Here is a 24,520-nt window from a genome sequence, read left to right as displayed (position 1 = left end):
AATAACAAAGTTATAACAACAACCAAAACTACCTCATCTACAGAAATAACAAAGTTATAACAACAACCAAAACTACCTCATCTACAGAAATAACAGTTACAATCATAGTCAACAACCAAAACTTACCTCATCTACAGAAATAACAAAGTTATAACAACAACCAAAACTACCTCATCTACAGAAATAACAAAGTTATAACAACAACCAAAACTACCTCATCTACAGAAATAACAAAGTTATAACAACCAAAACTACCTCATCTACAGAAATAACAAAATTATAATAACAACAACCAAAACTACCTCATCTACAGAAATAACAAAATTATAACAACAACCAAAACTACCTCATCTACAGAAATAACAAAGTTATAACAACCAAAACTACCTCATCTACAGAAATAACAGTTACAATCACAGTCAACAACCAAAACTACCTCATCTACAGAAATAACAAAGTTATAACAACCAAAACTACCTCATCTACAGAAATAACAGTTACAATCACAGTCAACAACCAAAACTACCTCATCTACAGAAATAACAAAATTATAATAACAACAACCAAAACTACCTCATCTACAGAAATAACAAAGTTATAACAACAACCAAAACTACCTCATCTACAGAAATAACAAAGTTATAACAACAACCAAAACTACCTCATCTACAGAAATAACAAAGTTATAACAACCAAAACTACCTCATCTACAGAAATAACAAAATTATAATAACAACAACCAAAACTACCTCATCTACAGAAATAACAAAGTTATAACAACAACCAAAACTACCTCATCTACAGAAATAACAGTTACAATCACAGTCAACAACCAAAACTACCTCATCTACAGAAATAACAAAGTTATAAACACTGTCCACAATAACCAAAATTAGCAAATCTTCAGCAAGGAAAATAAAATGCACTTCATAAATCACATAATTGTTTTTACATCACTTTCTTGAAACTGATTCTAGATCTTACAAGTTGGAGTGCTAGTCTGCATAATTCAAATCCCAGATACACTGTATGTTTAGGGTCCCATCATTTTATCACACACACACACACACACCACAAAAACACACCTTGAACAACTCTAACAGAATAATTTAAATGCAACAAACTGCAAAAACAATGCTTTGAAAAAATTTTACGAATCAAATTATGCAAAGAATTGTGTTCTACTTTCCATCGAAAACTAGGGTTCTCTTTCTTTGTTTCAGGAGATTTAAATACTTCATTTGTAAGAAAACCCCTTACAATTCCAAGGATGAATTGGAAACACAGCTCCACATAATGGAAAGTGGAATGCTTTGTTATTGAGAGATTTATAAAATGCTACAATAATTACTTAACACAGAAAAAACAAGTGACTCATGGACCTTGATATTCATCAATGTCACTGTGCTCTCACAGAATCTTACTCACTTCAGGCTCCTTTATTCTAACTAACATTCTGCCATGAACCATGTTTCAAAGAAATTAAAATCTACACTAAAAATGGATGTCTGCATACCATTTCTTAAATAGTTGCTACATACACATATGAAAGTTGTTTTGAAAAGAAATGTACATAAAAGATTCCCAAAAGAAATGTATGGCCCTTCTACAAAATCACCTCAGTCCCTGGATCATACTTGAATATGCTGATCGAAATTAAGATTTTAAAAATGAATACATGGAATTCTTATTTATCACATTATTTCAAATGCTCGTACGTACCATATATAGCATATTACTTGCATATATGACATTGTTTTTATGTTTCCACTTTGGTAAAACATTTCTTTTGAAAGATTTCCTACATTTACATATTTAAAAAGAAGCCGCTTTTCGAACATTTTATCGACTTCCTCAGACTGTTGGTCCACTCTATCCCACTTAGGCATTCAAAGTTCCACAAAATGCACCTCCTACATGGAAGAGCTCTTATCTCAAATTGGCATATTAGACTGAGAAATTAGCTTTTTCATATCTGGAGGAAAGAAAATGGTAGCAGCAATAATATGATTGAGAAGGTCTTTAAATATTTTCCCTCTATACTTTCCCCCATGACTATAAATTTAGATTAATGTTAAAAAAGGACACTTCAGTTATCAAACTATTTAACAGAGATTTTTTTTTGGAGATTATAATGAAATATTTCTTTGACCAAAAAAAGAAAAGGAATCTCTTTCACTAACAAACTTAAATCCCTTCACTCATAAATGTTACGCCAAATTGGGTTTTGAGGTCAGGTGAGCTAAAATATTGCATAGAACTATGAATGTAAAATTTCTCATTATGCTCTTTTTACTGTTAATCGTCAACAGTGCATGTTTCTAGTAAGCACCTGCTAATGTACCCATATTTTAATCACTACACTGACCCTGTTCAAATCTGTCCCTGGCCATCTGTCTGTCCCTCTCAGTGACCGGCTGACTGTCCAGAACCTCCAGGGTCCGCAAATGGAAGACTAGGTACTGCCTGTAGTGGGGAAGCTGGGCTACCGGGTTCTCCGCCACTGTTAACTGGGTCAGGTCAGGCAGTGGCTTAAGCTTTGCTAACTCACTTAGCTGCAAGGCAATATCTCTTCTGAACAAATCTTACAAGTATTACAGTGCAATTTCAAAACTAATAAAACGACTATTCAATTTTGTTATACTGTATAGCGAGTTTGTTCCGTGGGGTGGTAAATTTGGCATATTTTAGCGGTTAGATAGATTTTCACCAAAATTTCACTCGCCAAATATGCACCCCATTGCGACTTCAGTATTTGTAAGAAAGGTAACTCTTCCTTGTCCGCCAAAATTAATTCTGCTAAAATTATCAGCACATATATGATATGTACCTTCGAGCCAGCAAATCACCAAATTTAGACCCGTGGGTATTAAATAATAGCTGCCATTTTTTAAAAATGCAATATAGCTACACATGCACACCTCATTTGCAACAACAATACGCAATTTCCGAGATATCAGCTCTTTTGTGATGGAGGTACATTCAGTATTCTGTTGAACACTTGGGTGGGTACAAGATGTATATATACATGTATTATAGGCTAGCTAAGCAAATAAGGATAAAAGTTATGAAGGCGTAAATTTGTTTATATCAGTCGTTGTTATAGATTAAACTGACCATATCACGAATAATATTTGTTTGAATTACAGTATTCGCCATTAAATTAGATATGAAATTATTTTTTATTCCTCTTCTGCATGAGTAATACTTTCATCAAAGAAAGAAGGTGATTATCGATTTTTGTTTGAGCTATTTTATTATCACATACTCATAAACTTACTATTAGGTGTCTGAGTAGTTTGGGTGGTTGCATGTCTGAAAATCATCCTTTCAGCAATATTATATATGAAGGCAGCGATAAGCATTTGTACCCACCGCATGTGGCGAAAGTATGTTTTGTGTCTCAGTGTGCGCAAGAGTTCCACAAAGGGAAAGAATTATTGGGCAACTCGGAAATTGCGTATTTGTGAAAACTTTATGTTCTTTGATATAGAATTTCATTATGACTTCTGCTAATGTGCACTTACTGACTGGAGGTTGTTTTTCCCCAGGTGTAACGTCCTGAGAGCCCGGAGTCGTTTGGCCAGCCAGATAGGTATGTGTGTTACCTTGTTACCGGTCAGATTTAACACCTGCAGGTACATCAGATTTTCTAGGCCCTCAATTTTGCTGATGATATTGTAGGACAGGTTGAGCTCTCGAAGCTTCAAGCATTTGTCCACTTTCTCGATTTTTTCTATCATGTTGTTGCTCAAGTTTAATTGCTGCAGTTTTTTCAGTTTATCCAAGTTCTCAATGTACTGCAAAACAAATCATAAAATCAAGGTACATATCTTTGCAAATAATCATTTCCTCCTAAATTTGGACTGTCTCCGATAATTATGGGCTCATTGATTCCATCCTAGCTCAGGTGAGCTAAAAATACTGCCAACTTATCTCGGTGGTAAATGAAAGGGGCTGATAGGGTGACAGTTTGCCCCATTGATGTGCATGGCTGAATCGTAGATCAGAGCCTTGAGTTTGTGTCTCCTTTTTGATTGACAGGCAGTATGTTTTTATCTTAGTTCATGTAAATTTTAAGGAAAGTGGCTTAAAATTGGGTCTTTAAGAGGATGTTTATAAGCTAGATAAAGTAGAGAATTTGATTCACATAGTTTACATGTACTGTAATTATGTCATCAAACAATTTCAATTTCATGAGTTTCATGCCTTTTCTAAATCAATTGACTAACTTATATTCAAATAATTTATATTTAAGTCGGACATGGTAAAACAATACAACATTAGCTCTAAAGAGTTATCTACCGACAAATTTTGACTGCAGTTTTAATTTCATGATTTTTTGCCTCCATTGAAAATAGAGAAAATTAAATCGCAGCAAAAATAAGGCTTAAAACAGTATATCCTAAACTGTAATTTGCATATTTGGTTAAATGCTGCAGTACATGTACTACCATTTTATTTTGTAGATAATTTATCCTATATTTTGCATTACAATCAGATGTAAACCTATGCCATAGGTTACAAACATTTCTACCTATCATCTTAAGCAAAATCACATGAATGTATGCACATGACATTTTGTACAGTAGTATTTTCAAATATTTGCATCATATGTTAAACTGAAAGAAATTTCATTAGACCATTCAATTATGTTTTCAAATGTTAATTATGAAATATACACATAAAGAATCTGACAGCATTAAAAGGTATGGTGTGTATAGATCACAAGAAATTTAAAGTGTCTTTTCAAATCGATCTATTGGGGATATCTTTATATAAATGTCACTTCAAATATTTGGCAGTTAGTCAGGAGAATTAAACACCGGTGCTGTGATTGAAAGTGGGTAATAAAACTTGAATTTCGTCACAAATAAATTTGTTTAGGTTTTTATCCAATAGGTACACAGGTCTTTAATTTCCATTTTTCTCTGAGTGAGATTTTTAAAAGCTGATGATAAATGCCCGGCTACAAAGTAATGCTATACTTGTATTTTATTAAATTATATAAATTCACTGACATTTTGTTGACATTATTTTGGGATTTCCAATGCATCTGCAGACATTTATCTTATCATACCTTACCTTATAAAAATCAAAATCTTTTGAGTCAGCTTAATGTAAACAAAAATTTTGGAAAATGAATGTTAAATAATTCAGTGTTTTTCCTGCATTAGAATTACTACCTTATTGAGGCAGTTTCCCTAAAAAAATTCCCAAAATGGTGCCAAAAATTCCCAAGGAGGTTAAATGATTAAAGCTTTATTTCAACTTTATAAAAATAGCAATATTGATAAGGAAAATATTGGATGGTAACAGGATGTTCTTCATTTAATAAAGCATTCTTAGAACTTTGTATAATGTCAAATTTATGATGCGCATGCCATGTCACATATTGAATTCAAAGCATTTTAAGAAAAAGTTGCAAAACAAAGCTATAATAACAAATATCAGTTTATATATATATATGGATGTAATTTTTCAAACATGGAAGAAATTCACCATATCCAAAATTGCTGATGATTTTCCCCAAATTATTCAATACAGCATGGGGTAGCTTTTCAAATTGGTGTGAAAAACAGTTACCGTTAATATCAAACTTTTCTTACTGATTTAATGTTAGACATACATGTATATCTAATACTTGTATCACTAAAGTGTCAAAATATTCAAATGTGCTAAGACCACTTATTTTAAAAAGTGTTATATTAATATTTACATATCAGCCTTATCTTCAGCAAAAGCTGTAAACTTTAAAGGGAATCTAAATGTTTTAGTGTTCTAACTAGACATTTTAAAGACCTGGATCTTTCCAATTTTTATGATTTTTAAGTATCACATGTATCCCATAATAACCCAATACAATACTGAGCATGATCAGTCTGTTCTCAGAAATCATCATTCTGTTTTGGAAATCTAATGTTAAATGACAATGAAGATGAAACCCCCCCCCCCCCCCCAAAAAAAAAAACCCACCCCATCAAACACTGGAACATTCTCATCCTTAATTCTCGGTAATCTGTATACACTACAAAGATGTGAAATACACGAAGCAGTAGCCAGATTTCTTTTCTTGCAAGATATACACCTGAACCCTAATATTACCTTAATCTTTTTACCCCCCTCCTTTGCCAGGGTCAGATTCAGATTTGTGATCATTTCGAGGGCATCCTCTTTAGCTATTTTCTTGATCAAGTCCTCTGTAATGTACCTCACACCAGATTGTCCTCCTGTTAAAAATAGACATACACCATCAAAAGAGCAAATCAATTAACCCAATAAGACATGTTGAAATGTCAAATTATAGACATCAAAACATCATGGCAGATGACCTCAAATTAAATACTGAAAGCACAGTGCTAAAATTTCACAATTTGTTTTTACAACGACACAATTACAACAGTTTTAATTTCACATTATAGGAAATTCTAGTTTTAAAATTTCAATTATGAAAGTATTGAAATATTTCTTAACATATCATTCACTATAAGTTAAATTTCATGGAAAAATGATAAATCGTGAACGTAGTAAAATCCAAACCATCATGTTAGTTTCCCTGTCTACAGTATTTCAGCAGTTTATCACTAAATACATCATGTTAATTTCCCAGCTTATCACAAAATACATCAGGTTAATTTCCCAGCTTATCACTAAATACATCAGGTTAATTTCCCAGCTTATCACTAAATACATCATGTTAATTTCCCAGCTTATCACTGAATACATCATGTTAATTTCCTGGTCTACAGTATTTCAGCAGCTTATCACTGAATACATCATGTTAATTTCCCAGCTTATCACTAAATACATCAGGTTAATTTCCCAGCTTATCACTAAATACATCAGGTTAATTTCCCAGCTTATCACTAAATACATCATGTTAATTTCCCAGCTTATCACTGAATACATCATGTTAATTTCCTGGTCTACAGTATTTCAGCAGCTTATCACTGAATACATCATGTTAATTTCCCAGCTTATCACTAAATACATCAGGTTAATTTCCCAGCTTATCACTAAATACATCAGGTTAATTTCCCAGCTTATCACTAAATACATCATGTTAATTTCCCAGCTTATCACTGAATACATCATGTTAATTTCCCAGCTTATCACTGAATACATCATGTTAGTTTCCCGGTCTACAGTATTTCAGCAGCTTATCACTGAATACATCATGTTAATTTCCCAGTCTACAGTATTTCAGTCGCTTAATTATCACTGAATACATCATGTTAATTTCCCAGTCTACAGTATTTCAGTCGCTTAATTATCATTGAATACATCATGTTAATTTCCCAGTCTACAGTATTTCAGTCGCTTAATTATCATTGAATACATCATGTTAATTTCCCAGTCTACAGTATTTCAGTCGCTTAATTATCATTGAATACATCATGTTAATTTCCCAGTCTACAGTATTTCAGTCGCTTAATTATCATTGAATACATCATGTTAATTTCCCAGTCTACAGTATTTCAGTCGCTTAATTATCATTGAATACATCATGTTAATTTCCCAGTCTACAGTATTTCAGTCGCTTAATTATCATTGAATACATCATGTTAATTTCCCAGTCTACAGTATTTCAGTAGCTTATCACTGAATACATATATAAAATGTTAGAATTTGTTCACACTGTACAAGCAGATCTACACTTGATATAAATGAACCTCCATGATTATGCATGCATTAAAACATTCAATGAAATTTTAACATGAAAATTCCTGCTCCTTACCTTGTTCCCCATGAACACTTAACCCTCTCCTCTGGTCCCCAGGGGACACTGCTCGTCTGTGGGGAGAGGGAGTGCCATAGGAATTCTGCACTCTCTGGGGAATATCTTCAGCAGAGTGGGCAAAGTTTCCTCCCCTCCCAAGGGACTTAGAATTCCCAGGGGATCCTCTGGAGGCTTTGGGGACTGGGAGGTTAGAGTGACCTCCCCTTGTTATTCCCCTCCTCATTATGGGCTAAGTTTGCATTCTGCAAAGAAAAGAATATCTCCTTTTAAGGTAGCTCATCACTGCTCCAAGACTTATAACGGTTTATGACACTTTATCACAAGATGGCACTTTAAATGGTTTTGTGAAATTATCTGTATCGATCAATTTGATTGTCTGTCATTGTAGCTCAGTGGATGAAGCATCGGAAACTGACCCATAGATCCCAGAGTTCAAATATGCCAGTGTCTTTTGTTCATATTTATTGAAATAATTTTCGAAAGTAATGCCCCCCCCCCCCCCCCCCCCCCCCCGAAATTGCATATTGTTTCCCTTTTTGACATATAATCACATCTGTTAAAATTAAATTATTTCATGCTGATTTAAGAAACTCTTTTCAGGTATTGTGAGCCACCTTAATAAGTGGCCCTTTAAATAAGTCTTATAAGAATCAAACAAATTTAAGAGGGAATACCGGTGCCATAATGTCACAAATTCTTCAAACAGATGTACGTCATAGAAGCATAAATAAAATCAGAAATGCAATATCTTTGTCATTTTAAAATTCTTCACCTGAATGGTTACCTCAATAAATGGCAACCTGTAGATCAAGCGTTCATGTCCAACAAGAGCGTCACATTTAAGTTATGATTTTACACTAAAAAGTGTCATTTTTTGCTGCATGAGATAAAATTTTAAGTTTCCAATACAACAACCTCATTACACATATCCAACTGTTTTCATACATGACATTTCAAATGGTGTGTTTTATCCTTTTAAGATAAAACAATTTATCCCACACATTGTATCAAATTCTAGTCATAAATAATATAAATGCCAAAAAATGTCCTATGGTTACCTGTAACACAGTGCTGATACGCAGCTAAGCAACAGAAATGTCTCAGATCACTCAATCAATACTGCAATTCGGTCAATGTTGCAATTTCAACTTAGTCAGCATCCACAATCATTTTGTACAAGGTATTTTCAGAGTTATGAATATTTTACTCCTTTCAATTTGGTTCATACAATCATTGTGAATGGAGTAAAAAAAAAAAGAAATACTTGGTTAAATAATCAATATTCCGCCCAGAATTTGCAAACTAGATGGAAAGATTAGTATGCATCTACCAAGTACACTTTACCATGTTAACCAGTGTGTCGTGTAGTTATGTAAAATGATCAATAAACAAATGATCGAGTTATTAATAAACACTTGACCTGCTTCAATCTTCTGTTATATATTAAACACAAAATATTAAAAAATTTATATTTTGTCTGGCAAATTTTGAAATAAAAATCTTTAGAGGTAAAAGTAGCTCATTTTGGTGATTTTTTTCCTTTCATCTCAATTCATCTTATTCCTTTTTAATATTATAAAAAAGAGATGAATGATATTTATCAACTTCAAAATGATTACACAGTCACCAATAGCTACACTAGGAGCCAACTTCTATTGATTGGTGAATAAACTATATCATACAGCAGATTGAATTTTGTCCAGAGAACAAAATTCAGGGGACGTAATTTGAAGATAAATGCAGATAAATTATTATTTACAAGAAATGACTTGACTCATTTTAGTTCTTTTCCAAACAAATGAACAAAACGACCTTTACTATCCCTTTAAATGACTGCCATTTCTGCAAGCAAATTCAAATACTTTTTACCCTGATTATTCAATACATTAAAAGCAGTTTGTGAACGTAAACATTGTAAAAATTATTACCTAATTATGATATAAAAGGAAAGGGGGAAAAAACATAGCATAAGATACAGCTAATTAGTGATAAAATTATTATCTAAATATGAATACATGACATAAAAGGAAAGAAGAAAAAATGGAATAAGACACACACACACACAGAGCCATATCACAACTACATTTGGCACACTTGAACAAAAAGAGGAAAGCACAATGTTTAAGTGCTACTTCTATGAAAATATTCCATCAAATACACAGCTTTAAAAACGCCAACCAAACCAGAGTCACAGTGACCTACTTTTTGGTCAACAAACTATGAAGACTCAAGATGCATCAACTGACAAAATTTGATGATCCTAGTCCTAATACTAAGCAAAATATCAAAGTTTTAACAAAGCAAAATTTAAGGTCAACTTTGAAGTGACCTTGAGACCACACCCTTTGCTCCAGGATGATGCCTTGAATAATTTTTTATCTACAACCTATCCTCATCCTTAATGCTTATTCATAAGTTTGGTGATAATTTGCCCAGTGGTTCTTGAGAAGAAGATTTTTTAGCAACCACTACTTTTGTTAGCATTTTCCTAATTATCTCCCCTTGTTAAAGGGTCACAACCCTAGTTTTAGTACAAATGAAAGCCCTTTGGCCAAGGATACCCTGTGACAAATTTGACAAAAATTGGCCAAGGGGTTCTTGAGATATAGCCCTTTTTCCAGAAAGTTGACGCACACCGCACGCCAGACATATGGCCATATGATTAGCTCTTTGAGCCTTTGGCTCAGAAGAGCTAATAAATACGCCAGTTTAGAGATACACCCGAGTTATTTCCCTTTGGAGAACTCTCGTGTATAGTGAGGCACGAAACAGTTTGTTTACACGCGGGAGTGGGACTAATATTCATCACTGCGTAAGTGAATGTACTCAGTAAGTTTCTCTTACACTGTTAGATTACCCGAATTTGACTGATACACAAACTAAGTAAGTTATAAGTATTTAGGGAGTAATTAAATACATAGAATTCTTATCATTTCACGTTATTTCGTTGGTCACAAGTACCATATCAAAGACATTACTTGCAAATATGACATTGTTTTTATGTTTCCACTTTAGTAAAACATTTCTTTCGATAGTATTTTGTATTTCCCACAGTTACATATTACAAGAGAAGCTGCTTTTAATACATTTCATCGTCTTTCTCGCTGACTGTAGGTCCACTCTGTCCCACTTAGTCATTCAAAGTTCCACTAAATGCACCTCCTACACAGAAGAGTTCGTATCTCGAAACTGGCGTATTAGACATAATCATTCAACCTGGTTTGGCGGCAACTCATATCTCTTGTATATTTAAACATGTTTAGGTAATTTGGCATTGATTATTTAAAACTTGATTGTGATTTTTAAAATGAATTTAAAAAACATAACGTTACTCATGTACACTGTACTATGTGAATGTGGTATTTATCCAATCTTCCTCTCTATCTGCTATCTCTAGAAAGCATGAGACTACAAATAGAGTGGTACTTTCTACATTAATTGTTTCCATAATATTTTTATATTTGTAATATAAGAGAAGAGAAAATCTATGGCTTGACTGGGAATCAAACTTGGTACCCCTGTATTACTAGTCAAGTGCTCTAACCAGAGCTATCCAGACCGATATCCACGGTCTGCATATAGTCCCAATTACTACATTCCTCCCTCCTTTAATTTGTATTTGCCCTAGAAGACACACACAACTCGGATTCTTTTCGCCCCTGGCAGGACAACCTGCAGTGCTTGGGTGGTCAACGGCACCAACTATAGTATATAGGAGAGAGAAAATCTATGGTTGGACCAGGAATCGAATCCAGGACCCCTGTATTACTAGTCAAGTGCTCTAACCACTGACCTATCCAGGCCGATATCCATGGTCCGTTTACTACTACATATTCATTCACGGACTGTGACCTTGACCTATGACCATTTCACCTGGAAGTGCTACATCTATAGCAAGTATGAAAAAAACACAACAACCTGGAATTGTGTTCTTTAATGGTGTTCCCAAAATTGTTACATACAATTGCTGAAAGTGACCTTTTGACCCAGGAATCATTCTACCCCTAGTACCTGCCACCCCCTATCGCACATATGTTTATATGGTGTCCACATTTTTACATTCAATTACCAACTGTGACCTTGACCTACATGTAAAACTTTTTACCCAGTTTTTATCAAGGTGACTAGTATCTGGATAAGAACTCCTTATATGGTGACCACAGCATTTCCTATGATGCATACACACACATGCACAAGTTACGATAGACCCCTGTAACTTTTTTGTGATCAAACAGTGAGTAAATTTATTTTTGAATATACATCGTAAATGATTGATAAAAAGTACTTCACAAGATTTTCTGCTCATGGGAATTGATAAACAGGTCTCTTAAAATCAATTTAGGCATAACAATGCAGAGACATACACCTTTACAAAGACAAAAGCAAGATAGAGTGTGTTAATCTAAAATGCCTAGAATTTATAAACGTGCTAGATAAACTTACAGCATTTGAGGCAACTGTTCACAAAAATCCCGTACTGTACACACTAACACTGTGCATTACACATGAACTTCTTTTTATACATGTAATAGCAGATCAAAATAATCCCCACTGAAAGAATAGCATTCTTTAAAATATATTCTTGTGGACAACATTAGTCCTTCACTGAGAATCACTGGCATCAGTCCAATGTGCTCCTTGATATTTGTAAATTATCTATTGGTGTACATTTGGATATTTAATGACTACCAAACAAAACTTTCTGAGGCACTATAGTTCTACAGGAAATTGCAAGCAATATTGTAAAGGTTTTTCTAATTCATTGTGTGCTCTGAACTATGTTGTCCCTAATCTCAAATTAAACACTTCTTCAAGCAGTCAACTTTTTCATTATCATGATTATCATGACCTATATCATTTAAAGCTCAGATGCTTTCATTAGTTTTACATCAATTGATAATAAATACAAGCTGAAAATCATTATATTTTGCAAGTCTTTAATTCATCGATTTATTTCATCAGTTTTGTTAGTGAAACAATTTTTGTAAATTATGTAATAAATAATTTATTCACTTTGTGTCAAGACAACCTTGTAAAACTTTACGTGAAATAAACTTATTTAGGATATCTAAAGGAGCACGCTATTTTTTTTTCTTCATTTGCAACACGTTGCTCCATCATCAATATCATGAAGAATTCTTCTTTTATATTCATATATGGAGCACATATTGTTTATATATTTAAAAACTAATTTTAGTGGCACTTGAGAGTGCATTCACAAGTTTTATAAAGGTCTATTGATCACAGTACATTTGCATGAACAATCACCTCAAGTGTATTCAAAACTAGTAATATAAACGGTCAACAGGACCATCTATCTAAGAGAATAAATTATTAGCCAAATTTTGTACTTTGTAAAGACTCTGGTCATCTGAACTACCAGGCAATTACAATAATTCCAGAATAACCACAATTACTCTGAACCAGTGTCAGTCTCACTGAATTTGACGTTTAATGAAATATGTCACAAAAGCCAACACTTCATTATTCATTAATTTAGTCAATTGATGCAGACAGTCTGTGGATGTACAGTCTATGCAAAAGTTTTTTGGACCACACAGGACATTCAGACCTGTGTAATCAATGAACACACTGGTCCGAACCAAATTTTGTCAGACCGGAAAACCTAATGTAAAAAAGTGAAACACGTGAAAATGCAAAGCAAGAAAATCTTATTAAATTTTATTATACTAGTAATACTATACCAGGGATTCCTCCTGGATAATACTTGAAGTCTCAATATACCTGGCGAATTGCCAATACAAAGCTAAAGTGACCAGGGTTAAAATGTAAATATATGTTAAAAGAGAATTTTATAGAATTTTTAAATAGTTTCATTGTTATTGATATCTGTATTAATATAGGGAGGTGACCATTCTACATTGATCCAGTGCCTTTTTATGGGATTCGAAACTGTGACTGTGAGATGTATGAGAGTTTGACTTCTAGGCGGATAATTCTACTTTCACTTTAAACGGTAAGTTGAAAAGAGCATGCTGCATCTTTGATGTAAAATATCTCGAAAAGGAATCAAGGACCCTATTGCAAATTTGGCCTTGTTGGAAAGGTTAGGGTTTTTGCTGAAAGTTGATATCTGTCATAATACTGGGAATTTTTTTTTTTAATTAGGAGGGGTTGAAAATGGGTATATTTTCCTCATTTTTGTTGATTTTTTACTTCCAGGATGGCAGGTGTCTGAGTGTATCTCGACCCATTTCCAGGCTAGCAGCAGATGTCATGATGGACCTTTAAAATCTTTCACATGTGTACTTTCAAGAACCATATACATTATTTTTGAAAATTGGTTGCCATGGTAATAAAATCTGAAAATTAAAACATGGGCTTCTGAAGGCGAATTTTCCTCCATTTCCTGGTAGTTTGAGACCAAAGACAGTCCATGCGGTTTTAATCACATTTATTTACGTATTTGGATTTGTGTGATATTTTTTACTTATAACAAACATTTAAATGACTCCACCTCAAAATAATAAAGCTAAAAACCGAACACTGAGACATCCGACATTCCAGTCCGGTGTAAAATATGACCCATTGGACCTGAGGCACTGCACATCGGTCAGGTCCAACGGTCCGATGTCTTTCGCATAGACTGGATGTATTAGTCTATGTACATACACCTGCTTTAAGTAAACATCTAAGCAAAATACAAGTGTTTGCATGGTGATCAAAATCATATGACATGTTGGCAATATTGTGCCATATTTGACTGTGGTCATATTCAGCGAGTCACTGATTCAGAACAATCACAGTGATCCTGGAATGATTCTATATCTAATATCAATAGTTAATTAGCTTCATATAATTTTCAATTTCCAAGACATGTCTGTAACTAATGATGGGAAAAGTAACCATTGCTCATAAAATGGTGAGCATTGTACCTGGAAAATCAGTGTATGCCAACTTTTTCTTACACAGGGAATTCAGTTCTGTAGGCCAGCATGAAGCAACTTTCTGTCTGACCAAATTATTCACACAAACCAGGTTAGTCTCAAAATGATTAATTCCCGAAAGAACAAAGTGTACATGTAAGTAAGTGAAGTTCTAAGATGAAACTGATGTCTTAAACATGCACTGTAAATTCAAATATTATCTGCAGGATTGTACATTCTTAGTTTGCTACACACATTTTTCATGACAAGCATGATGAACTGACAAAGCCCCATTTGGCAGATAACGAAATGATCGGGTTCAAGCCCATGTCTGAAGATATCATACATTGTTAAAATTAGCTATAGAAACAGTAACTCAGGACATAATTACACAAGTCAAGCGGAATGCTATACAGAATTTGACGATTTACAATGTAATTTCTTTTGCTCTGTTCAGACAATGCATAGATGATGGAAGAAATGAAAGAAATCAAATCCATAACACATATTGCACTGCTTATTTTTCTTCTTCTTTCCTTTTTACATTTAAATGATTTTCATTGAGTAATGGGTGGAAATGTTAATTCAATATGATATCGACATAAATTCATACACATAAAAAGTATATATCAGTATACTTATAAGGTTTGTCTAACAAAGAACAATATATTTCATTATCATGTGCGAAATCAATGGGTAATTTTGATACAAGATAAACATGGCGATAAGAAAAGCAATCTACACTACTGCTCATTAACAATCACATAAGAATGTAATCAGCCCGTTGTCCATACTTTAAACTAGGTATCTGATTTAAAGGGATGGATAAGGTATCTTATATGCCCCAGCACGTCGCTTTGCCACAAAATTCGTTCTGCATTAATAAATACTTTAGATATATGGCTTAAAATAATATAATAATACGCAATACCAATGTACATTGTAAACAGAAATTCCATAAAACCCATTACCTTTGTCAGAAAGGAGGAAAATAGCCAAAAATCTTCTTCGCCTCTCGTTTGTTGTCATTGAATACGCGCCATGTCCGTTACTGCGGGACTGTCTCCAGTTCAACTGCTCATGTTCGTGATAGCAGAAGAGAACAAATCAAAGAAAACAAATGAATTATATAATTCATTCATTCATTATTTTTGTACGCATATCAACATGTGAAGCAAACATGTTTATTAATGCAAAAAATATTATCCAATAGAAATGCTGAAAAATATGAGTTCTTCCAACTTCCTGTTAGGCGTGTCTGAACTTGACAAACAATTACACGTGCGTATTTGTTGACAAACATGAATAACAGGTTTACACTCATATTAAGGACTTCAATTTGAATGTGGCCCTGTGTTTGGCCAAGTCCATTTTTGTATGTTAATGTAAGAATATACAAAGATGGATTGAAACATATGCATCACTACTATTATACTGTGTGTGTTTTAAAATTCTCCAGTCAATCATTGACTCGATTGCCCTCTGTGCTAGGTGGCATTTAAAAATAAAATAAATTCTAAAATCATGATACAGCTTATGTTATGGGTAAGATTCTACATTGGTCTATTGAAGATGCACAATACTATGAAAGATGAGAAATATACATATATGCATGCACATACGATACTTTAAAATTGTTCCCCATGGTCCCATGTACCGGTAGTTTGTAGCCAAGTTAATGCTGTAATTTTTCTGAATTTTTTTCTTTATAAATAAGCTGCCTGCAGTCAATCAGACTGTCAGTATTGTACTCTAAGGTAATTATTGCACATAGATGTTTAACTGAAAGTAACAGAAAAGTGCAGAGTATAATAGTGAGGAGTTGAACAACACCTGTTTTTAGAATAATTTCACTGATATGTTCAAGTTTTTGTACATCTTCATTGATCATGAGCCAAGTTCACTTTTGATCACTGTCCATGTTATGAGAAGTAATTACAGAAATGATCAATTCATTGCAAGAGGGGGATGTAGTTACGGAATCGTTTGGGTTAATGTAACAGTTAGCTTGTAGACGCTCAAGAGGTGCATTTTTTGCTCAATCGATTTGATACTTTACATAATTTTATATAGCTTTGTTATTAAGAGAGGAAGAACCCTGTTGTTTTTTGGGGTTAAAAGGTAAAATGTGTGAAGTATAAAAACAATCGAGCAAAAATGTGAACTGTAGTGTTGTCAAGCTTTTCCTAAGAAGTCCTGTAGTAACTGTGACCTTGTGACCTCAAAATCAATAGGGTTTTTCCTTTCTTGATAACAAAGCTATATGAGAAGTATGCAGTGTGCATCTTGTATGATCCTCTTAAATATATGTCAAATGACTGCATCCCATTTCCATTCTCAATGACCATGTAGCCAGTGACAGCATGGCAAGAATTCCATCATCATTGAAAGCAAGTTTTAAAAAAAATAACATGGATAGGAAGTCTGTGCATTCTTCTTCAAGTAAAATAAACCATGTCTTAAAAAAATTAGTCATTTTAGTGTTCCACAATATAATTTACAGATTATGAAATCATGTGGTAAATGCTCTGCATTATCATTTTGATGTGAAGAAGTAGGAAGCATATTGCCATATCAGTAACTCCATGTACAACATGTATATTGTCGACCTGATCAGTGTAGGGTGAAGAAAGTTATCAATATTTCCATGTACTACATTATCTACCTGATCAGTGTAGGGTGAAGAAAGTTATCAATATTTCCATGTACTACGTTGTCGATCTGAACAGTGTAGGGTGAAGAAAGTTATCAATATTTCCATGTACTACATGTATATTGTCTACCTGATCAGTGTAGGGTGAAGAATGTAATCAATATTTCCATGCACTATATTGTCGACCTGATCAGTGTAGGGTGAAGAAAGTTATCAGTATTTCCATGTACTATATTGTCGACCTGATCAGTGTAGGGTGAAGAAAGTAATCAATATTTCCATGCACTATATTGTCGACCTGATCAGTGTAGGGTGAAGAAAGTTATCAGTATTTCCATGTACTATATTGTCGACCTGATCAGTGTAGGGTGAAGAAAGTAATCAATATTTCCATGAACTATATTGTCGACCTGATCAATATCGGGTAAAGAAAGTAGAGAGAGTTCTATGCACTTTTGTGTTTTTGTTGGTGTCCTTCTCTTCATCTTGCTCAGGTCCTCCCTATGCAGTACATGCTCAGGTCCCTAATTACCCTTGTCTACAACAAGTGCTTATTACTCTTTTAAATTCAGTTCAAGTCATTCACTGTACTTTGCCAAATTAGCTTGGGTTTTTTTCTTTCAGAGATGCCTTCTGTGAAGCTTGTAACCCTAGATGTAACCAACACTCTGATCCGTGTTGTGGGGGGTGTTGGTCACCAGTATTCGAGTGTAGCGAAGGTCCATGGTGTAGAATTAGACCCCGATGTCATCAACCAAGCCTTCCGAAAAAATTGGAAGGAGCAGGAAAAAAAGTTTCCCGTCTTTGGTAGGAACAGTGGTTTGACTTCTCGACAGTGGTGGGATTCTCTTGTTCAGAAAACACTTACACACAGTGGAATGGACTCAACAGATAATAAAATTTGTATAGTTTCTCAACACATATGTACACATTTTGAAACAGGTGGCTGGACATTGATACCAAGTTCTGTCAGTGTATTGGAGGAACTGAAAAAGAGGAATTTGACAGTGGGTGCTGTGACAAACTTTGACGACACGCTAGAAAATGTCCTTCGCAGGATGTCCATTCTTCAATACTTTGATTTTGTTCTGCCGGCTTGGACGGCAGGCCATGCCAAGCCAGATCCAGAAATTTACCTTCAAGCTTTGAAAATTGCAAATACTTCAGCCTCAGAATCTCTTCATGTCGGTGATGATTATCAAAATGATTACATCGGGCCGAGGAAAGTTGGAATGAAGAGCGTACTATTTTGTCCAAACATAGCTAATGTTCCAATAGATGTAGAACACATTGTAACAGATCTACCTGATATATTAAACTATCTATAAATTGTCCAGCTGTTTAGTTATTTCAGGTTTTTTAAATTGGCAAACTCATGAATTGTCAGTTGGAAGCTATAAAAGCAATAAATATACTACTTTAATAGATACAATCAAAAGTAACAATTTGAAGACTGATTTATTCCTCAGCTCAGCAAAGAAAGCATTATAAACAAACAAACAATACCAGTATTTCTTTAGTTATCACTTTAATTTAGTATGTTTTATATTACATGAACTCATATGACATGACAAGTCTTAATCAACAAATCTAGATATTGGTTACATTTTGTATTTATAAACAGAACTGGTTTTCAAGATCGTAAGACTTTATCATCTTTTGTAAAAATGCATGCTATGAAATGTTCTGTCCATTATTGTCGGTTAAATTTTTACTAACAAATTTACTACAAATTTTACCAGACTCCTGACCAATCTCAAAATATCAACAAACAATATCCACCGCCATCAAATATGAACATGATGCTATTAATCTATCAACAACACATTTTGAATATGGGATACATGCTCTGTCTAACACACGAGAACATCAAACATTTGCTATTCCTGCTAATGACTTATCTGTACTGTAGCACGGACTGTGTAGTATAATTTTTGTACTGATATATAAAGTATACAGTGCATGAACTCTAGCATTATAAACATTAGTAATGGTTGATAGCTCCATATAATATGCCATTTACACTTTTATTAGAGATGATATTTTCTAACTTTGCTCAAAACACTTACTTTGTGCTGGGAAAAGTAAGAATACATGAAAACCTAAAGAAGCTTTTAACATTGTGAGAGTGAAACACTCCTAAGAGCTGAAAACATAGTCTATCTATGCTGATGTCTGACAGAGACTCCATTCGCTTGCATATTCAATGTATTTGCTAAATGTCTACAAAATATGATACTTTCTACATCTTTGTCAACATACATTTTTTTTTTAGTTTAAGCCAATATTAGACACATTGTAAAAAAGATTCAGAATTCAAAGTAAAACAGGATTGCACAAATCATCACATAGTTAAACATGAACAATAACCATGATATCCACACAGTACATGTACCTACACATGTACTGTAGAAGTACTTTTTTCCGCACGGTATTAATTTACGCTATGTACGCGGTCACAAATTTTCCGTGGAAATTCATCCCAGCATACTTAAAGTAAATGAAAGACACTAAGTGGCAATCTAAGAAATCTGCCCAATTTTCTACCCGCGGAATAAACAGAAAGAGTGATTCCGCGAACTTATGAACCCGTGGAAAAAAGTACATTTATCTACACATGTATGGATACATAGTATCATACGATAATATTACAGAGTATGTACAAACTTTGATTCTGTACAACAGTCTATAAACATTATATTTAATCGTACACTACCTACTGAAGAATTTCTATGAAAATTCTGCCTGTTCCATACATGTCTTGTAAATTTTTATTTTGGGGAAAACTGCAAAATATTATACCCCGTATTAAAATAAAAAGATGCATCACACTTCATAGTTATCTCCTAGTGAGACAATCCCATATTTAAAACATTTTTCATGTAAGAATTTTTCTTCCCACAATATTCATGATTATGATTCAACTCCTGAAAATATTCAACAATATTGTGAATACTAAAAAATCACAGAAAATATCCGGATCTATTTTGTGCATGTAAATGTATTGCTTATTCAACTTAATATATAACACGAGCAGACGGCACTAGACGCAAGTAACATTCTAAAACCACAGACACGGACATTTTCTACATGTAATACGTTGCATCTGTTCTATGTGTCCTATCAGCAGAGCAGTACAGGGTTTTTAAATCCAAGTAGAATTGACAGACATGAAAATATCATTGAGACAAGTGTCACTGGAAATTTTGGCTAACATTTCTGTTTTCTGTTACTTTGATGAGAATGTTTGCCATATCTTCACTGTACATGATTAGATGTATGAAAAGTCCAGTCAGAAATTGAAAATAATTGCCACGGGACACCATCTTGATGCCCCAGTTCACCAACAGCATTTGATTGGTCTGTATTTTTATCATAAACCAATATCAAACATAAATTTCGTCGTTTCCTTGCATAACTTCTATTTTTTGTCTGTTTTATCCTCTTCACCCCTTTATTGTGATTTGATCCTCCTCTCAGTTCATGTTTGGTCGTGACGGGATGGATGGCCGCTCTGGAATTCTGGGAATATTTCCCTGTGGCCCGGGGCGACTGAAAAGGAATGCAGACATTTGAATATAGATCGCCATAAAAATAACCCACTTGAGACACTGCATGATAATCTTTGTTGATGCTCTAAAGAAATATACATGTATATCTATGAGAAGCAGACATTCCTGCAATGCAAACCGATAGATAGGCACTGTAAATACTTGATGGAAGTTTTGAGAGATTAAGCTGATAATATCTGCACACAACAAAGATGGTCGTCGTGCTGTATTTCACACTACGTGCCATCGTAGCATTGAATTAGTTTATTTTTAATATCATATTTAGAATTTAGTAACAATCCTTCCCCTTCTTTTATTTTTGGTCTCTTATATAAATTGCACCACTTCCCCTCCCCCACCCCTGACCTGATAAAAAATTTAATACTCATGTCCATACAGAGTAATGGCTATTTATAGAGTCAATGAAGAAACGGCATACATACAGAATTAGTGGTTATATATAGAGTTGCTTGAGAAACACCAGAAAATGTTAATGTGTAAATATGAACAAATAACTACAATTCTGGTTATATATAGAGTCGCTCGAGAAACACCATAGAATGCCAATGTGAATTTATGAATTAGTAACTACTACAATACTGGTTAGTCAGTCTGATAATATTAGGTAGACAAGGAAACGAACAGAGGGATTATCAACTTTAGTGAGGACCATGCTTAATTGCAATCAGACAGAATTAGTAAGAAGCAGAATATAAAGTCTAAATACATTCAATACAAAATAGGCTACACAGGAAGATCAACATACTTGCGCATATATGCACTTCCGACTGCTTGGCCAACATTCCAGCTAAATATCGTAAAAACAACAATCACTTTTTAAAATTCATTCCAACTAAAATGAGACTTGAAATCCCTTTTCCATTAAATCAAAAGAAATTTACTGCTTCTGAACTAAAAAGAATTATAGAAACAATTCTTTACAAAGGAAAAAGATAATCTTGAAAATTTAATCCATGATATATGAAAATTAACAAAGTGCAAATTAGAAAAACTGAATTTTTAGCCTAGAAAAGCCTGGCAAAAGAGTAAGAAGCTGTAACTATGACAACTAAAGAGACTACATACAAGTACATCGAAAACAAAATCTTCACAATGATTATACACCCAACAACAGTGTTTATTTATAGTAACACAGAGACAGCGTGTCAATATCCCAGCATGCTCCCCGACCAAACCCCTCATCTCAACCGAACCCCTCATCTCAAGCCAGTATATTTCATACAGTTATAGAGTGAACAAACAGGGCTTAAATGACCGATTTCAGACTTCCTAAAACTGACCCACCCTCCTGTGTTTTTTTAAAAGCATACACAAATATCATGCCACTTTTTGATGAAGACCACACTAATTGTACAGGTATTAAAACAAAGTTAGAAATCACACAAGCATGCAAAACACATAACAGTACAGTTACTGTACTCAACGTAGTTAAATCTTAGTTAGATCAAACACAGAAAATAAAGTAAACTATTAGGACACATAGATTTATCGGAGCACAATTTCAAATCACATAGCCATGTCCTTAACAAATTAAGACTAATAAACAGAGATTATGCTAGTCGGGTTTGGTGTTTTTTTATTGAAATGTTTAAGTTTAATTTTTAGAGTTATGGCTTGGGATGGACCAGAAATATGTCATAAAGGAGTGATTGACCAAAAAAAGTCACAAGAGGGGGGTGGGGGGTGTTGTTGTTCCCTGTCCTCAAGCACCTGTGAGCCCAATCACCTGACTACAAGTATTCTTCAAAACAAAAGCAATGTGTAATTCACAGGAACTCATGAGCTAATCAAACCAGTGGAAGAATCCTTTCAAAAGACTTCCCGTTTTATATAAAGCAAAGCAACAGACTCTCCATTGAAAACATCAGAGCACGTTGATATATATTTGACAGTACATAGCAATGGTAAATTTTAAATACTGTTTCTCAATTTCTTTGACTTTCAACTTGCATCACATGCTCTGAAGCTTTCAATCCTGCATCTACTTTTATATAGCTGTTTAACCCACACCTTGAGCTGAACATGGTGATCTCACTATCTGTTTGACAGTTTTAAGTTTTATCAACCTTCAGATGCAGTATATTAGACTTCAAAAGCAAAATGCATGTAGTAAAGCTGTGTTTCAATATGTTTTTCATAATCAGGTACATTTCAAGGAAGTTTTCTATACATCTGTACCAATTGAATTTCCAATGAACTTGCAAGATCGCCCCCCCCCCCCCCCCCCCTCCCCCCCCACATTAGAAACCCAGCTTGTTTTCATTTCCTCTGGCTACAGACAAGACAGCAGCGTTAATATCAATCTGAGCAGTCAAACAGAGAGTGAGTTATTGATTGGAAAGATGTGCTCTGTATCTAACCCTTTTTGTGCCGTTTTCCTGTCTATATGCACATCATATTTCCTGTAAAAAAAGACAAAACGTGCCTTTGCTGTATAATTTGGCAAAATTTTCCTAAACTAGTTTGTATATTATATAAAGACAATATATTTAAATACATTTGTATAACTATACAATTATAATCATTGTATCATTAAGTATCTTATTCTTATTTTCAGGCCCAAAGCTGATATTACTGGCCATTTTTATCTACATGGTAAACTGATACACTGTGAAACATACGACCATGTGTACCTGTAAATTTCTGTGACATGCAGCATTCAATGTTTAATTGGAACACGTCTTCAATGTGACATGTTAATCAATACTAATAACCAATCATTAATTACATATTCATCATCGCGTCCAGCTGACTGGGAGTTTTAGTTAATTAACACACAATATGTGCTTCTTTAGCTCTATTTCTGGCAGTAATCTAAACTTTTATAGCTGAACAAACAATATGTGCTTCTTTAGTTTTATTTCTGGCAGTAATCTATACTTTTATCTATAATGTCACCACATGACGCAGTGTATCATATTCCCAATGATGTCAATTGACATATCATTTTGACTCCGAAATTAAATTAAAAAAAAAAGATATTACTCAAACTGAAACTTTACAAATAATATCTTTGTTCTAGTAAAAAAAAATCTTAACTCAGAATTACAGCAAAGTAAAGGTGCTATGTGCTTAGTGTGGATGAAGTATTCCAATATCCACCTGCAACATGTACATGTAAAAGGAATACCAGTCCCCCATATACATGTAATATCAATGCCCCCCCCCCCCCTCCCCCTCCCCCTTTGATGTACTGAATGAATACCAAGAAATCTCTGCACCATATTATTTTTGCTCCAATGCATTGCAAAACTGTTTCATCCAATTTTAAATTTGCCACAAACCACTCACTATTGCCTACAGGAACAAGGAAACTAAAATTTGCCCACTTTTGAACTCCCTCATTCAGGTTGAAAGCGAATTGGGTGAAAATAAGATGGGGCAAAAATTTCCTGGTATACAGAAGATAAAATATCCCTAATGCCAATGTATTCATTCAAACATTACATTATAAAAGCACTTCACATCCTAAAGAGTATTATAAGATATTTAGGAACACACAAAAACAAGTTGAATTTTATCCACAAGTAAAAAACTGCCCCAAAAATAAAGCATATGTGATTTAAAAAAAAAAAAACCAAAACGGTGTCCCATGGTATGTCCTGACCTTTATTCATGTAAACTAAGCTTGGAATCATTTCAAAGACAGAACATGCCAGACTCTGCA

The 24,520-nt window shown here is 34.0% G+C and overlaps 3 protein-coding genes and 1 long non-coding RNA gene across 47 annotated transcripts in view; 2 read left to right on the top strand and 2 right to left on the bottom strand.

The window, feature by feature from the left end:
* The window catches only part of LOC125682170 (centriolin-like), a 72,056-nt gene extending 56,223 nt beyond the window's left edge, over positions 1 to 15,833 (bottom strand). For 18 of the 20 annotated variants that reach the window (XM_056155111.1, XM_056155114.1, XM_056155113.1 and 15 more), the window contains exons 1-5: positions 15,600 to 15,812; positions 7,739 to 7,983; positions 6,106 to 6,230; positions 3,528 to 3,800; positions 2,369 to 2,555 (exon numbers count right to left, since the gene is read on the bottom strand). In XM_056155111.1, the coding sequence (XP_056011086.1) occupies positions 2,369 to 2,555; positions 3,528 to 3,800; positions 6,106 to 6,230; positions 7,739 to 7,964 (811 nt within the window). In that variant the 5' untranslated portion in view covers positions 7,965 to 7,983; positions 15,600 to 15,812. Of the gene's footprint in view, positions 1 to 2,368; positions 2,556 to 3,527; positions 3,801 to 6,105; positions 6,231 to 7,738; positions 7,984 to 8,799; positions 8,998 to 15,599 lie in introns of those variants that run through there. The other 2 variants (XM_056155117.1, XM_056155112.1) reach the window with 2 other exon arrangements.
* On the top strand, positions 11,240 to 14,077 carry LOC125682174 (uncharacterized). The gene is made up of 3 exons (XR_007372471.2): positions 11,240 to 11,975; positions 13,606 to 13,718; positions 13,925 to 14,077. It is a non-coding gene; the product is annotated as an uncharacterized LOC125682174 (long non-coding RNA).
* A 20-nt stretch (positions 15,834 to 15,853) lies between the features above and the next one.
* LOC125682173 (haloacid dehalogenase-like hydrolase domain-containing protein 3) lies at positions 15,854 to 18,615 on the top strand. 3 transcript variants are annotated; one of them, XM_048922590.2, is made up of 2 exons: positions 15,854 to 15,909; positions 17,906 to 18,615. In XM_048922590.2, the coding sequence occupies exon 2, from the start codon at positions 17,908 to 17,910 to the stop codon at positions 18,607 to 18,609; it is 702 nt and encodes a 233-aa protein (XP_048778547.1). In that variant the 5' UTR covers positions 15,854 to 15,909; positions 17,906 to 17,907; the 3' UTR covers positions 18,610 to 18,615. The 3 variants fall into 3 exon arrangements, with proteins under 3 accessions (XP_048778547.1, XP_048778548.1, XP_048778550.1); XM_048922591.2 differs by having other exon boundaries at positions 15,879 to 16,013; XM_048922593.2 differs by having other exon boundaries at positions 15,894 to 15,940.
* Positions 18,616 to 18,792: 177 nt separating this feature from the next.
* LOC125682171 (dynamin-1-like) overlaps positions 18,793 to 24,520 on the bottom strand; it is a 44,683-nt gene continuing 38,955 nt past the window's right edge. For 12 of the 23 annotated variants that reach the window (XM_056155132.1, XM_048922580.2, XM_048922581.2 and 9 more), the window contains 3 exons: positions 23,214 to 23,255; positions 21,599 to 21,640; positions 18,793 to 20,833 (listed from right to left, as the gene is read on the bottom strand). In XM_056155132.1, the coding sequence (XP_056011107.1) occupies positions 20,758 to 20,833; positions 21,599 to 21,640; positions 23,214 to 23,255 (160 nt within the window). In that variant the 3' untranslated portion in view covers positions 18,793 to 20,757. The remainder of the gene's footprint in view (positions 20,834 to 21,598; positions 21,641 to 23,213; positions 23,256 to 24,520) is intronic. The other 11 variants (XM_056155138.1, XM_056155139.1, XM_056155141.1 and 8 more) reach the window with 3 other exon arrangements.

This window comes from Ostrea edulis, chromosome 2 (assembly GCF_947568905.1).
Source record: "Ostrea edulis chromosome 2, xbOstEdul1.1, whole genome shotgun sequence".
In the NCBI taxonomy this organism is placed as follows: domain Eukaryota; kingdom Metazoa; phylum Mollusca; class Bivalvia; order Ostreida; family Ostreidae; genus Ostrea; species Ostrea edulis.
This window is presented reverse-complemented; position numbering and strand designations above follow the sequence as displayed.

Coding starts and splice junctions, on each gene's coding strand:
- LOC125682173 (XM_048922590.2), top strand. CDS start 17,908: ATGCCTTCTGTGAAGCTTGTAACCCTAGATGTAACCAACACTCTGATC.